At 48.3% G+C, this 15,958-nt stretch overlaps 5 protein-coding genes across 5 annotated transcripts; 2 read left to right on the top strand and 3 right to left on the bottom strand.

Moving 5' to 3' along the window:
- Positions 1–35: 35 nt before the first annotated feature.
- On the top strand, positions 36–3,994 carry N7511_010312 (uncharacterized protein; the record flags this gene model as incomplete). The annotated part of the gene is made up of 2 exons (XM_057132689.1): positions 36–191; positions 251–3,994. 2 exons carry the CDS (start codon positions 36–38, stop codon positions 3,992–3,994), a joined length of 3,900 nt encoding a protein of 1,299 aa, XP_056980677.1.
- Positions 3,995–4,952: 958 nt separating this feature from the next.
- Positions 4,953–6,034, bottom strand: N7511_010311 (SUR7/PalI family protein; the record flags this gene model as incomplete). The annotated part of the gene is made up of 2 exons (XM_057132688.1): positions 4,953–5,840; positions 5,897–6,034. 2 exons carry the CDS (start codon positions 6,032–6,034, stop codon positions 4,953–4,955), a joined length of 1,026 nt encoding a protein of 341 aa, XP_056980676.1.
- A 1,719-nt stretch (positions 6,035–7,753) lies between these two features.
- Positions 7,754–11,604, top strand: N7511_010310 (GAF domain-containing hybrid sensor histidine kinase/response regulator; the record flags this gene model as incomplete). Its single annotated transcript, XM_057132687.1, has 3 exons — positions 7,754–8,055; positions 8,115–8,256; positions 8,323–11,604. The coding sequence occupies 3 exons, from the start codon at positions 7,754–7,756 to the stop codon at positions 11,602–11,604; spliced, it is 3,726 nt and encodes a 1,241-aa protein (XP_056980675.1).
- Positions 11,605–12,367: 763 nt separating this feature from the next.
- Positions 12,368–13,663, bottom strand: N7511_010309 (glycoside hydrolase family 5 protein; the record flags this gene model as incomplete). Its single annotated transcript, XM_057132686.1, has 6 exons — positions 12,368–12,897; positions 12,960–13,057; positions 13,120–13,184; positions 13,248–13,400; positions 13,452–13,510; positions 13,567–13,663. The coding sequence occupies 6 exons, from the start codon at positions 13,661–13,663 to the stop codon at positions 12,368–12,370; spliced, it is 1,002 nt and encodes a 333-aa protein (XP_056980674.1).
- An 863-nt stretch (positions 13,664–14,526) lies between these two features.
- N7511_010308 (SGNH/GDSL hydrolase family protein) lies at positions 14,527–15,624 on the bottom strand (the record flags this gene model as incomplete). Its single annotated transcript, XM_057132685.1, has 5 exons — positions 14,527–14,730; positions 14,787–15,042; positions 15,095–15,341; positions 15,397–15,479; positions 15,533–15,624. The coding sequence occupies 5 exons, from the start codon at positions 15,622–15,624 to the stop codon at positions 14,527–14,529; spliced, it is 882 nt and encodes a 293-aa protein (XP_056980673.1).
- Positions 15,625–15,958: the final 334 nt, after the last annotated feature.

Raw genomic sequence — 15,958 nt, 5'->3', positions numbered from 1 at the left:
CAGATCTACCTTTGTCAAAGAACTGGATTCCGACGATGAATCCAGTTAGTCCCTTTCTCGCGGCATTGGCCGAACAATGTCTTCTGTTCTACCTCGGCCGACACAGTGAAGATGGAATACAAGCGGAAACCCAAGAGGGTTGTGTCAGCTTCAGCCTCCACAGACTTGTGATGTCAGCGATAATTGACAAGGTATGAACTTACTCAACCTCTCAAAGTCCCTTGTAACTAACCTATCTGGTGTCTATTAGTGGGACCAAGGAGACGGTGATCGCGCTACGTTGACAGACTCCAAGAATCAAATCGATGCCATCTTCTCGCGAGAATCGCTTAATGAGCACGAGGCCAATTTCCCATGCCCATCAACGATTAAAGACGGACCCAAAAGACAGCTGATTGAGCTTCTTGATGTGAAGCTGGCTCTTCTGTACTCGACAAGCTCCCCCGAGATCGAGCTTCGCGTCAATCGTTTTCGCATACGTTGGGATAAGGTCACAAAAGGAGAGCCTCCTAAACCCAAGCTAAAAAAAACTCCACTTATAAAAAATCTCATAAGGGAAGCCTGTCAGAGAATACAGTCAGCTTCCGCTGGTGCCAGACCCAATGGTCAAGCAGATGTTGTCTTGGCTGGGCCTTCAATATCCCAATTCCATCAACCAACCCCTCCTGGCTCTCAGGTTGAATCGATGGGATCGCAACTGTTTTCCCAAGTTTTGCCTAATGCCAACCACGACGCACGACGAGACAACTCTAAAAGAAATCGCGTTTGTCTCGACAAGGACACCATTATTGGGCTCTTGAGACCTTCTGCCGCTTTGGGAAAACCTCAAGTTGATTCATATAGCCCATCGCTGGGAGTTAGTAACATCAGGCAGTCCCCGTCACAGAATAGTAGTATACCGGTTGAATCAGGAGCACACTCCTCGCATGGACTGACGAACACACCAGCTGAAGGTGCATGCGCTGATGAATTCGATACTGAATCTCCCCATCTCAATACCAGTGCGCATATCGCTGATTCGATGGTCATTGAGAAGCAACCTACGTATTCTTCAATTGGTCTCGTTGATCGAGACGAGACTGCAAGTGAGGATATCCGACAAAGTCAAGTACTCTCAAAGAAAAGACAACGTTCCAGCACGGGTGTACCTTTACAGGCATCTTTTGATGACAAAGATCCCCAGGCGCAGCCAAAGCTGGTCATTCAGGCGTCAGCAAACAAACGACAGCGTACTGATACTGGGGACCTGACTCCAAAGGACTTGAAAGGAATCAAAGAGGGCCTGGGTGAGCTTGAGCCCGAGTCCGTGCTTTCCGGGGTAGCAAATGTGCCCATGCAGGACCCATCGCCAGATCCATGGAATGGAATGACAAAGATATCGACAAATGATGTTCATATTCCCAAAGAGCAAATCAATCTTTTTGAGCCACTTGTGTGGGTCCAACTAGGCTCTAGCGAACCTGCACCGTTGTGTCATGTACCACCCAGACTTCTGTCGAGATGGAACGATGTTGCTCAAAGAAGAAAGTTCCTGGCAGAGAAGGAGGATCAGAAGATTGTTCATCCGGTCCAAACCCAGCAAGAAGAGGACGGGACTGAATCTGTCGCTGACTTGGTAAGCCAAGGTTCAGTAATCGTTTCTTGGCCGTCTTCACCTGAAAGGCCCCCTAGAAAGAACCTCCCATCCAACAGCCCGCCCCCTTCGAGGAAATCCAGGAGCATCAATAACTGCACGCCGAGCGGCACTCAATCTAGCGCATATCAAACTGCAGAAGATGGTGATGTAAATGTTGTGAATGGATCTCGTGCTATATCTCAGTCCGCGCAGGAGATTGACGCCTTACAAAATGCTCTAGAAATCGTCGCTCAGCGCAAGTCCCAGCCTCGTGAAGAGTCAACGATAATCCCAGAGGAGGCAAGATCCCAGTCTCAAGGCCCTGGTGATAATTCGTCTCAAGAGCACGTTCATTCCGGATTAGGGACTGACGATGAGGAACAAGAACCAACCCCAATTCAAGAGGGTCAGGGTGGATTGCGTTCAGAAAGCCCCCCGGCTCTCTCAGAGATCCTTCTACCCGAGTCAAGTGGCGATGAGAGTGATGAAGCCGAGATGGAGACATGCGTTCCCTACGGTCTTGGGGCAAGTATTCCACCGAGCAGTCAGCCTGAGCAACGAATGGACAGCTCGGGGAATAGCTCCGGTCCATCACTTCTAAGACCCAATATGAGAGGCGTTCAAGTTGTTGAGACGCCTACCATCAAAATGACTCGGTTGCGCTGCGAGAAGGAATATGACAATGCAATTGAACCGGAAGTTTCAAATACCCAGCGGCGATCATCCCAAGCGGCCAATACATCCTCTGAAACTCGAATTCTCGCGACTTACCACTCGCAGGAAATTTACGCGCAAGATGACTCTTCTCAAAAGGCACCAAATTCATCTTTGCCGATCGATGGCGAATCTCTTCGGGTGGACGTGCTAGGCACTCAGACCCAAACCAGCAGCTTAAATCCGACTTCGCAAGAAACCCCCCAGTCTCACACAGAAGTTGTGCTTAATTCTTCAAAGACTTCTCGGCGCCAGTGGGACTCCTCTATGTTCAGCTCACAGCCGTCTGCCAACCCTTCATCTATTCCCTTTTCTAGCTCTCATCCGCAGTCCATGTCCCAACTAAACGCACCAAGTCAGAATTCCATGAGAGAATTTTCTTCTCTTGATGGCGCAACGTACTTCCCAGACACTTCTCTGTGTGGTTCATCCGTCTGGACAGCTCCTGATGCAGAGTCGCCATCGAGATCTCCTAAAGTCGGACTAAATGAAAGTATTCATGATACTGAGGTGGCGTTACAAAATTTAAATGGTGAGCTGGTGGCACGGCGTCAGAGCTTTATCGACAAGCCTGACGAGACCGCCCAAGCCTTGATGTATTATGAGAAATTCTGTAATGACTATCAGTCATACTCTGGAGAATTTACACATTTCGTCGAGACATGTGCCAAGCTGCAGGGCCTACGAGACACTGGCGCGTTGAAACGATCATTTCTGTGGGACGACTTTGTTATCCTAAATCTCGAAGATTATCCGCGCCACATAGAAGAGTGCGCATCGCAAGAGTCCAAGGCATTAGTCTACGAAGACTTCTTTTGCTCAAAATTTTCAAGGCCCCGGCACAAGAAACGAAGCCTAACCACTCGCGCAATTAGTGTGGCAGCATCTCAATTCATTCCACCTTGCTCAACAACTTTGCCAAATCAACCACCATCATGCCCTGCATTTACCAGTGAAGGGGTAGACCCCTCTTTCAGGGCCAGTATTGTGGACAAACTATCAGATCTCCACACTGATTCATTTGATAATGCGAGTGCCAGTGGCTTTTCCGCTGATACAAGCACCAACGTCGGTGTCCTTCCTGCAACGCAGCCTGAAGTACAAGTCAAATTGGAACAAGACATTCCCAGCAATGGACTATCAGGCTCTCAGGCTCCTACATCGCGTATCGGTGTCCAATATCCTGTGCTTCCCAGCTCAGAACAGGATATTGTGGATTTAATGCAATTTGACAAGGATGACATACAGGTCAAGCATGCAATGAGCGATTTTGACATGAGCGAAGCCGATGACTCTCAAGAGGTATATCGTACCCACCACAGAACCGCAAGCATTGAACTTGGCGATGACAATGAGGACCGCCGTAGCTCTCACGTTTCTTTCCAAGCTTCGCCAGAGGCTTCTATCACATTCGCCGCTCCTGCTCAACATGTCCAACAAGAGGGACAAAGACCACGCCCCTGGTTTCGATCTCTCAGAAACATATTCCCTACTGGTCCTGTATGGTCCGATGACCCCAATACGCCTTTCAAACGCTGGGCTCGAGAAGACCAAAATGTACTCCAAGAGCTTAATCGCCGTGGAGGGGCCAAGATCCAACTCGACGATAAAGGCGTCATCTGCCGACCTACCTACAAACGAGAACAGGGCCCTAAATCATCGTGATAGCCCACCAAATCTCTTTCATTTCTCCACTTGTATTTTTTTTACTTTTGCTTCCTTTAACCTCCGGCGCTGGTCAGGCAAATACCCAATGGGGGAGTATGCATACCGGTGGATACCCCTTGATTTTCATTGATATGCTCTATTGAACAAGGACGAGGTGGCCACAATATTGCCATGTGTGTTTTCGTGTACAATATCCTCTTTGTGCGCCACAGTCAATTTTTAGCCGCAGAACTATTGAACGCTGTAACGCAAGCTACAAGCTATTACCCTCCCGCCCTCCACCTGGAGCCCCCCCCCCCAGTTGTAATCAACTCCAATAGAATGCGGGGACTTTCCAATAACTTGGACCTTTACAGTATACAGTGCACAATCAAGATAAATAGTCCAATTTCCACGCCGGGGCTTCCCGGCCACTTTACCCCCAGAGGAACGCTCAAACAGCGATTAAACTTAGCGAAATGGAGATCGACAGTAATCAGCTTTTGAGTTCAAGTTCAGTTCATACGGAGCTTACGGTTTCCAGGACACAAGGCTCGAGCCCCGTCCGGTCCACATACATATTTACTCATACTGCGTTTGTGTGTAGGGTCTGAGGCATTCGGCATCAAGGCTCCCAAGAGCCACTGTTCTGAGATTCACTAAGAATGAAGATCTTTGAGCTGGGGAATATAAAGACTTGGCTACGAGGTTGCGGCACATTATGGGATGTCATGATTGTATTGTAATCGCAAAATGCAGAAATAATCATTCCTCTATAGAGGTCCAAAACAATATACATATTTCAATAGCTCAGAGACCTCAGTCCATGTGTGCCAATAGCGTAATGAACATCCAAAAAAAAATCCAAAGGAAAGTGGTCATAAAAGGCATGCAAAAAAACCATGGTAAACGCCTTGGTATCGCCAGTCTAAAACGCTTCAAGTTATACATTCAAATATCGTGGTCTTTTTGGTGCTTAGACGTGACGGAATGGCTCGTAAGCGTTTTGACGCTGGTTGGTCATGGGGATGTCGTTATGGTGGGCGAGAGGGGGAGGGTAGGCAGTGTTGTGGCCCTGAGGAGCGTAAGGCTGGCTACCAAAGGGTGCGTGGGCAGCATCAATGGGCTCGTAGGTATAGGGAGCCTTTTCAGCAGTGACGGAGCCGCGGTTGATACCGCGATCCTTGTGGCCGTAGGGAGAGCGGCCGGAGCAACAGCAGGTGCTGAACATCCAGAAAATCGTACCAGCCAGAGAGAAGACTACGGCGAGCCAGGTTGCAGCGTAGATGTTTGTGCCCATAGAGACCTTGACGCCATAGGCTTTGGCGGCTGTGCCGAGCGAGCCCTTTGCGATGGAGAACAGGATTGTGGATGTGAGAGAGGCTCCTAGGGTGAACAGGAACGAAACGATCGAGACGATGGTGGTGACACAGCTACCCCAGCGACTGCAGATGGCGAAAATACCGACTAGAATCTCAGCACAAGTGGCGATAAAAGCGACCAAGTAGGCGATGAACATCCACTTGGAGACTGCCTTGTAAACATTCATGAGCTTCTTGGCGTCTGTGCCGAGGGCGCTTTCGGCGTTGGTGTTCTCCAGACCGAAGAGCGAAAGGGGGTCGAAGTAGAACTCGGCCTTGGGCTTTGAGCAGGAGGTGATGTTCTTCTTGGTGCCCGAGATGTCGCCCTCACAGTAACCCCAGAGACCAATGTCGTAGTAGTCGGCGAGACCCGATTCATTCTCAATTGTTTCGATGGCACTTGTGAGGTCGCTCACAGTCACGGAGGTGATTCCAGCATCGCTGAGGGCATTCTCGATCTCTGTTGTTGTGTCTGAGCTTGCCGTGATGTTTGAAATGTCAAGCTATCGAGCGTCGAGGTTAGATGGGCCTAGAATCTCGAAGGTAGTGGACCACTTACGCGAAGGAAGTATAGATTGTTCAAAGTACTTGAGCTGGCCTTTGTGCAACCCAATCCCACCATAATGATGCAAATCAATGACGCAATGGTCAAGACATAGGGCGTGAAGATACACGCCATGCGACCGGCTTTTCCCATGGTGATGTTGTTGGGGGGTGGATGGTTAGGGGAATATAGATAGTATAGCAAGATAGCAGGATTGAGTAAGATGGATGATGGAGAAGGGGGAGGCAGGTGCTTTTTAACCTAACATGATCATCGCAACAACTAAACACACAGCACCAGCCTCCTTGAAAAGAGGCGCAGGGATCATCGGGCCAATCAGGGCTTGGCAGGTCACGCCTCAGGGCCACGTTTGCTTCTATTTGTGGCTGCCGCTAGTCTGTTTTGGGACTGGAGGTATTACCCTCCCTGTCTGTAACTAACTATCCCTTCAGAGTCAGCAGTCAACATGGAACTTGACAGCAAGGTGAATCGTCTGTCGGTAACAGCATATAGAATATGTCCCGATATCTTGTCTTCTCTCTCTACATGATACATGACTCTTACAATGTATCACAACATGCCGTTCAGACTTCAGTTATGTCTGTACCTGACCCAAATTGATAAATCGAAATGACCCATGGTTTGACGTAGGATCATCATTCTAGTGGCCACAATAGGAGATTCCGCAACTCGAGCCTCGTCACCCTTTCTACCCTGAACAGCCTTGTGGATCCCTTCATTAGTTTTTTCCCTTCGCCTCGTAGCTGCGTAAGCCCACTCGTTAATCTCTTAGGCTTCCCCGTTTTAATCTTGGCACTATGCCGTGTCCCGAAGCCCGAAAACTGCACATACCACGCACTCATTTCTAACGATTCTGGGAACTCCCCATGTTTCTAATCTATATTTATTTATTTTTTTCTCAAAATTACCTTTTCTAGCGAGCCCTACGAACCTCTACACTGCCATGGTTCTAGATGTTCGTGGTGGGGGGGGTTTCCTATGTTTTCTTTTTCTTTTTCAAAGCCACGCACTGACGTCGATCGTCAATATCAGCCGTCATCGGCTGACACTTTGTACATATCTGATCGCTGATGCCAAGATGGATAAACCCTTCAGGATAAATCGCTGCGCTCTCCTCAATCTATATGAGGCGCGCTCTATGGCACACGTTATGACTATCATTCCTTGCACATACCCTTCTAAATACTGTCTAGCGACTCTCAACCGGCTATCTACCGTATATTTGGCGTGTCGCATTGTTCAGTCCTATGAAATTGAACTTAACCTGAGGTCATCACACAAATGTCGATGGACAGAGCCGGTACTAAAATCGTAACCGGATCCTGCCTTGAGTTGGTGTTTGAGCCTGCATGTGAACTACCCAAGGGTATATATATCCAGGGTCTAGCAACCTACACCATTGAGAATCCAGATGTTTGTTTGACATGTACAGATGGACCGGGCCGTTCAAGGTTCCCAGACGAAAATGGAGGGCCTCCCAAATATAGTATGATCCTGCAGAAACACAAGAAGCTGCGTCATTTGCGAGGCTTATTCTTCATACTATAATGATGGCTGCTTGATACTGGCTACAAAGATCTTGCTTTCCCTGTGGCATTTAAGTTGGTTGTGCTCTGAAGTCAGTAGTTTCCAGACATTTGACATCGAACCCTGAGCAGGAGTTCGATTTAAAATAGGCAGTTGTGGGGTAGTGTGGAGAGAAGATTTATTGATGTTGCGATCTCCTGTACTTTGGCGTCTAGCTACGTCATAGCTTGCCCGTCACTAACCTGTTGAACTGCCCCGCTCGCAAATATTCCCTTTGGGTGATGCACACTTCTTCACATATTCTCCATCCATGGCGACCCGACAATGGATAATTTTACAGAGCAGGTTTTGTTTGATCATGAAGCAGACCGTCAAACCCGCGAGACCTATCGCTACTTTCAGCCTACAAATCCAGCAGCGCTAAATGCAACATGGTCCGCTGGCGAGTATTTGACCTCTCATGTCGGCCCCTCGACTGCTTCGTGCTCCTCTACTTCTGTTCTGGATGACAATGTCTCTGAGACGGCCTCGATTGATGCAAATCTTTTGTACAGCCCGAATACGACTTTGACCTCTCTTGCACAGCTGGCAGCTTTACGCCTGAATGCACAACGTGCCTTTATCACGTAAGCTTTTTATTGTACCAAGGACCTCTAAATACTTTGACTCGACTGATCAATTTCAGTATCTTGAATCGCGACTCTCAGTTCGTATTGGCCGAAGCTACCAAAACGACCAACGTGGGAACCTCAACATTATTCGGTAACAAAGGTGACAACCTCTTTGCTGGAACATCCACATTGACTAGCACGTGGAACATATGTCAGGTGAGTGAGGGCACATCAAAGTTGCTATGTACTGTACCTTCAATGCTGATGTATCTCTTCGAACAGGAAACAATCAATATACTGCCGCCCGAACACCAAGATGGAACATATCCTTTTCTTATTGTCAACGATCTTCAACAAGAGGAGCGCTTCAAAGCTTTGCCTTTCGTTCAAGGCGAGCCACACTCCCGATTTTATGCCGGAACACCCTTGACGTCCGACAGCAACATAAATTTGGGATGTTTGTTCATATTGGACCCTGAACCCCGTGAGGGCCTGTCTGATACGGAGAAGGATATACTGGGGACAGTGGGAGCTATGGTTATGGAATATTTACGGGTCAGCCGCCAGGCCGTTGAAGGTCACCGTGCCTCCCGGTTATCACAGGGTCTCCGTCTGTTCGTGGACGGCAATTCCAGCTTCGCCGATCATGTTCCCCTTGCTCATCAGAACAGCTCAAACTGGAGTCCCCATTCATACACATCGCCTTATCGCAGGCAGAGCCGATCTGCTGACTCTCAACATAGCGATTCAAATCTTCGTACAGCACAGTTCGAGACCGATGATGTGGTGCCCCTCTCAGATGCTGCCGCACGGTCTGCAAGCCCTTTTTCTGGCGAAGACTTGAGGGCTGGCATTTCAGCTAGTCCAGCACCGTCATCGCATAGCTCGCGACATGGTGATGGCGGTTCGATGGTCTCAAGTAACACGGATTGGTTGTTTCAGCGAGCTGCGAATCTTATACGGCAAAGTCTGGACCTGGACGGTGCTGGTAGTGTAATGTTTTTGGAGACCAGTGATGATTGTTCAGACAGCTTCACCCATAGCGCTTTGCATCCAGCTGATGCTGAGACACCTGGGCCTCTCCTTGCTTTTTCCACGAGAGAAGATCCGTTCTCATACATGTCGAGTACTGAGGTATCGTACCCAGCCGTCAAACTCGACAATGCCTTTCTAAACCAGCTATCACGTCGCTACCCGAAAGGTAGACTCTGGTCATTTCACCGCGATGGCAGTTTGTCTACCTCAGACGAAGAGCAATCTGTGGGCGCATCTCGCAAATATAATTTAACATCCAGGGCCTTGGAGGCCAAAACACTGAAAGCCTTCTTCCCTGATGCTACTCAGGTCATGTTTGTTCCATTGTGGAACGCCACTAGTTTACAGTGGTTTGCAGGGTGTTTCTCATGGACCACCCAGTCGACACGAGTTTTCAGTCGGGATATCGATCTAAGTTCAATATTTGGCTTCGCTTCTTCCATCATGACAGAATACAGCCGTGTTGAATCAGTTGTCGCAGACCGCCAAAAGGGAGATTTCATAGGCAGTATTTCTCACGAACTACGCAGCCCACTACATGGTGTGTTGGCAGCTGCCGAGTTTCTGGGGGATACTCAATTGGACCAGTTCCAAGAGTCTCTTCTCGAAACGGTGAATTCATGTGGCCGGACTCTCTTGGATACTCTGAATCAAGTTTTGGATTTCAGCAAGATATTATCATTGGAAAGACAGAAGAAGAGGCAAAAACGCAAAAAAGATCCATGGAGACCGAAAGCTCCAGACGATATCCCAGTGCGGCTCGATCCACCTGTGTCAACAAACGTTGCCACTTTAATAGAAGATGTTGTGGATAGCGTGTGTTTGGGGCATTCTCATATCCAAAGGTCAACTATGCCAGTCGACCATCCCATTGACGAGTCGCCGAATTTGTCTTCTTCGCCATCGAAACAGGCCAACAAAATTGGTTGGGATTCAAATGTGGAGGTTATTCTCGATATTAGTGGTAATGACTGGCTCTACAATGTTCAGGCCGGCTCCCTCAGACGCATAGTTATGAACCTTCTTGGGAATGCTTTGAAATATACCAAAAGGGGATTGGTATCTGTTTCAATACAAGCCACAGAGAACTCAAAGGGTCGTTCGCGACGTCAGGGCCTCGAGGATATGGTGACGTTGACGGTTTCAGACACGGGTATCGGCATGTCGGATGAGTACCTACAGACACGTCTATACACCCCATTCGCACAGGAGGACACACTATCAGTTGGCACTGGTCTGGGCCTTTCAATAGTCCGTGGCATTGTGAAAACACTCCATGGAAATATCAGAATCAAAAGCCGAAAAGGCGAAGGCACTACTGTCAAGGTGATAATACCTCTTGAGCGTCCAGTGGGAGAGAATAGTTCGTCATCAACGCCTTACATACGGACTTTGGAACAACAGACACTCACGACACCCTACCAACTGCGTCAATTGGACTTGACTGGGAAACGCATCGCGATATGGGGGGTAGATCCCTCCTGTCTTGGTGAACACCATTTCTGGTCTTCCATTGCTCAGTATATCATTGACTGGTATGGCCTGAAGCTGGTGCCTTGGTCTGCACATGAACATGTTGATGTTTTACTTGCCAACGAAAGTGATTCAACTGAAGAAGAACTACAGTGTTTGCATGCTCCATTGCCAAGCATTCTTGTTTTTCGCAGCGACACAGGCAATGCTGGTGATACCAGAACACAGTGGTCGCGTTTTGCTGAGTCCCTGGTGATGCTTCGTCGGCCCTGTGGTCCCCAGAAACTCGCCAAAGGAATCTTGAATTGTCTTTATCCAAAGTCGCCATCTTCTACGCCATGTCCAGCTCGTCCCAAACAAGAACTTGTGATACCGGAACGACCTAGGCCCTCAGGCTCAAATCCATCCACTGGGGATTCCATATCATCGACATCCGGAAGTCTACAAGCACCATTGACCGAATCAGCCAATATCAAGACCGTTTCTCGCAGCTACATGGAACCTGCGGAGCGAAAATCTTCTGACCAGTCTTCACGCACAGACAGCTCTCGCCTTACACCTGGAAGCGGTGCTTCCAGTGCTCAAACACCTTCCCTCTCTTCCTCCGCTTCCTCATATAGCGACCCAACTTGTTCTAATCCATCATCTGGTGCCCAAATCAAACCCCGGGTATTGCTAGTCGATGACAATGATATCAACCTTCGACTTATTCAAACTTTCATGAAGAAATGGAAACTCACGAATGTGGATACAGCGCAAAACGGCAGAGAAGCCGTCGACTTAGTCGAAAAGACGCCGCTGGGATACGACCTTATTTTCATGGATATGTCCATGCCTATAATGAACGGGTTCGAAGCGACTCGTACGATACGTGCAATCGAAAAAGAACGAGGCAACAGCGTTTCAGCCAAGATCATCGCATTCACGGGACTCAGCAGCTTACGCGACGAGTCTGAAGCATTGGAATCAGGGGTGGATGTCTTCCTAACGAAACCTGTTTCGTTCAAGCAAGTATCCCGGCTTATCGAAGATTGGGAAATCAGATTGTCAGAATAATCACGGTGACATGCTTTTCACATCTAACATGCAAACTTGGCGCAGATATTTGGGAAGGCTAGGAAAGCATCGATGATATTGTCCCAGCAGCGCCTTGGAATAACCAAGAGGCACTATTAGTTGCCCTGTGCGCAGCAATGAAACTACGCACCATGCAGGCTTTGTCAATAAACCAACCAGCCTGCGCAAACACTGACTCACTTCGTATTTTGAAAACGCTCATTGACCAAGATGACATTGACCTTACTATTGGCAGTGTCATTGGTCTGACGTGCGCGTACTTCAGCCACTAACCCTTGAATGCAGTCCTCGAAATGGGGAGTAATTCCCGAGAAGAACTTGACCTGTCATAATGTCAGGCTGAAAGGGCTAAAGCCTTTGAAGATTCCAAGAAACCCAAGGTTTGATCGTCGATTGCAACTCTAAACATAACCAGGATTTGTATTGCTATGTGCAGCTTTGTACTCGGCAATTTCAGCTGAGACAGGTGACTCGAAAGGAAGATACTTTATAAATGCCACCGGGAGAACAACTAACCATATCAAGTACTAATCCAGTTTATGCTACTACAGTTTGAGGTACCATAGCGGTGCAAATTCTCCGAAAAGCAATATTCCATTAGATTTCTGGCCTCTTCTAGCATGTTCAAGTTGTAGGCACGGGGTCCAGGTAACAGAACAGTGGCGTTGACTAGGTATCAAACCATATTACAGGGAACTGTAACCACACCCTTGATAGTGAAAGCGACCCCCACGACCAGATCTCAAGGCAAATAAGGCTCCAAAGTCGACATCATCCCAGTATAAGCCGTGCCACTTGGAGGTTCCAGACTAAAGATATAATCTCCCCACCAAGGCCCAGCAGCCCACCACAAAGCACCCATCCACACATCAGAGTTCTCCCCCAGATAATCAAGCATCCCAGTAACAGCAGTCTTACACTGGTCATTAACACCCCCGGCAAATTCACCAAGAACTCCAACCTTATTGTTGTCCTTCAACCACTGCGTGGCATCGGTCACTCGCTCCTCTCCAATAGTTGTCGACACGCAAGTTTCACTAGTTCCAGACCCATCTGAGTCAAGGTACTGGTGCATCTCGTAGACGATCTTGTCTTGCGGGTCGGTCAGGGCCTTAAGGTTGTCGTTTACATCGACCCAGGTCCAGGCGCCTGTGTAGCTGTTTCCCTCGATGAAGATGTATTGGCTTGTTGCGCCTGCTGCGCGAATGCCGTTGATGGCGGCTTGGTTGAGGTTCAGAACTAGGGTTTGGTCCATGTCATGATACTCGTTGTCTGGAGGGATACTTGTTAGACAATGCTGTGTTGAAGACAATTGGAGCTGGGGGCAGACGAACTCGTGTCAAAGATGACTAGGTCATTCGAAGCAAACTCGCCGGCGACATTTTTCCAGAAGGTCTGGAAGTTGTCAGTGCTTGAGATGATGTTGCCGTTGCTATAATGTCCTCATTAGTATCAACTTGCTTGAGCAATGGTAGATCGATTAAATCCACTTACTATCTGCCAAAGTTGTGCGGGTCAAGGACGGCATGGGCTCCTGTGTCAGTGATGGCTTTGACAACCTGTACTATAGGTCAGCATCCAATCATCTACCTGCTTTGAATCCACGGTTTGGGATCACTTACCGAGGTCAGATTTCCCAGATAGGCACTATCGAACGATCCAGCCAGGGAATCAGGAACCAACCGCTCCATCAAGAACGGCACTCGGAAAATGTTCATTCCCTTTCCTTGCAAGGTCTGAATCGCATCGGTATCAGGGAAAGTATAGTCGGTTCCCTGATTATTGGTCAATTGAGATCTGCGCAAACACATCTATAGCCAACATACATAGACACCGGGAAGGTTGCCCTGTCCAAATTCAGCGCCTGACTCGCTTGCTCCAAACCCTGAATAGAATGAGTGATCAGCACTTTCAGCCACTGCTAGGCTCATGCAGACAAACATTTGAATGGCGAAGCTCGTTTTGCATGGCTTTTGGCAGGAGCTGCTGCTGCGGATCCGGCCGCGGCGGCGAGGAGAGCAATGCTGGTGAACTTCATATTGATACAGTAATTAATCACAGATCAATTTACAAGGTAATGAAAGAATAGTGAGCGGAAATGAGAAGTGAAAGTCCGAAGGGGAGTAGGTAAAACCAGACCTGCTGCTGCATCTCAACACCGAGAATGGGGGACGTGATTTATAGTTATTCTAAGACTTCGGAATCCGTTCCTTATTGAGCTAGTCTACGTAGTGCTCGTGCCAGAAACCCATGTTAGAAAAGGACACGGAGCATTCATGACTTTCAAACTGAGACTAAATGGAAGGACTTCCAAGAAGTGGAGTACAGAGCAACTTTTGATATTGCCATACTGAGTAGTAGAAATTCCCCAAAGAAAGTCCATAGAATTAGGCCTGGCCATAATGATCTTCTTGGCTCTCTCCAATTGCGAAACGGAGCCAAGTGGATGCCGTGTCTTTGGAGCAGACAGAACGTCAGGGACCTGTCCCACTTCAAGCTTTCTTTATACATAGGTGGCTTTTATGCGCATTGTTCTGTTGGTGCCCAGAGATGCCCAGCAAGCCCGTGGCGTTTGAGGCATAGATCGACGTTGTAATCAGACATGCACGAATATCAGGCAATGGACTCGACAGCACTACTTGTTTATTTGCATTTGGATACAGAATTTTCCCCTCGGCGGATCATAGACCATACTGTGCAAGCCAACGTGGGGATGAAGAATATGGACCTTGTCCGAAATAAGATGACTGCAGCTGAAACAGGGACTGGCCCATCTGAAATATCTGATACTCAAAGAAGAAATGATCGCTCCCCATGAAACATCACAGTTTGAGTCACTTTGAAACTTGACATGGCTGATGATCCACGCTGATACTACTCCTTGGCTGGTCCGTGACTCGTTTACCACGCACCAAGAGACTTAAGGTGCGGTTTCATATCTGCTGCCTGCAGCTGATGATACTTGTAGCCTGGGTGATAGGTATTATACCAGACGCACGAGGTCCCATCTTCACTGATGCAGGTGGCATTCGGATATCCATACTTCTGGGGGCTGTCGAGGATCTTGGTCATGAAACTCCAAGTATCGTAAATCACGGTGGTGGTCTGCCATGGGTTAGCCCGATATAGGATAAGTGATCTGTGGAGGAGCCCAAACTCACGCCACTGTGCTTCGCCTTGAAGCTTTTGACCATCGATTGAAGGCCCTTGTTGTAAGCCGTGACCCACGCCGCGTGGGCATTTACCACGTCCGTCCCTTGATCAAGGAAAAGTGGGCTGCGGCTCGTGGGGGGAACAGTGAGGAACAAAAACTTCCGTCCACCATTTGCATAGATCTCTTCAACAAGAGATTCGTACTGCGCCATTAGTTTCGGAACCAAGACGCTGGCGTCATTGCTTGAATAGGCCCAGCCAATACTACGGAATTTTCGATTAGCTGGGATCGTAATTGAGGGCTGGAATCTCATACTCATTGATTCCAATCCAAAATCCAAAGACGGTGTCACTGGCAGACCACGGCGCAGAGGCTGGCTTCTGACTGTAGGAGGTCTCAAAGTAACCAAGCTGTGTAGTCATATCTGTATACGGGGCACTGACAATTCGGTTGTCGATTGTCGCTCCCCCAATCGCGAGATTGTAGCTGAGTATCAGCGAGGCATTGTCGACTGTGGTCAAGTATTCGACCCAGTTGAGACCACCGCAAGATGTACCGGTGCCTGTAGAATATCAGAACAACCACATTTGAACCTGCTTCTGGTGGCGATGGCCTACCTATGGTTGGATTTCCCATTGGATTTGAAGCAGACGGTTGTGTGCCATTGACATCGAAGTTGCTCTGGGTATAGGAATCACCACTATACTTCTCGGTCAGCTTCCTCATGTGGCATCTACCAGTTTGGTTGCTTACAAAGTAAAGAAATACGTCTCTGTGGCTCGATGTTGTAAAGGCCCAGCGGCAACCATTCCCACACCGGCCATTATACTAAAAAGACGCTTCATGGTGCACAATTGATAGGTGAACTAGAAAAGAGGAACCAAGTTGTCAAGTGTGGCCTTTTTTTTCTCCATAGCGCCTGCCTTATGTACTCCTGCCTTTCCGTTTTCTTTTGGGACTTGACTGAAATTAATTGTATCATGTCGACCCTGGCAAACAGTTCCACCCCTAAGTATGCTCAGGTCTCAGTGGCTCCGAGTCACGGCCCACCACATGGAGCCGGTTGAATGCATGAAACGCTCTAGACTGCGGGGTCGATATTGACACGGAAGTCAATTCTGCAGGAAATGGAGAGTAGGGCCTCACAAGAATTTTGAAGATAAAATGTCAGGCTACGCA

This window comes from Penicillium nucicola (assembly GCF_028828085.1).
Source record: "Penicillium nucicola strain IBT 29836 chromosome Unknown utg000010l, whole genome shotgun sequence".
Taxonomy (NCBI): Eukaryota; Fungi; Ascomycota; class Eurotiomycetes; order Eurotiales; family Aspergillaceae; genus Penicillium; species Penicillium nucicola.
The sequence above is the reverse complement of the archived record's forward strand: the minus strand, read 5'-3'. Positions and strand labels throughout refer to the sequence as shown.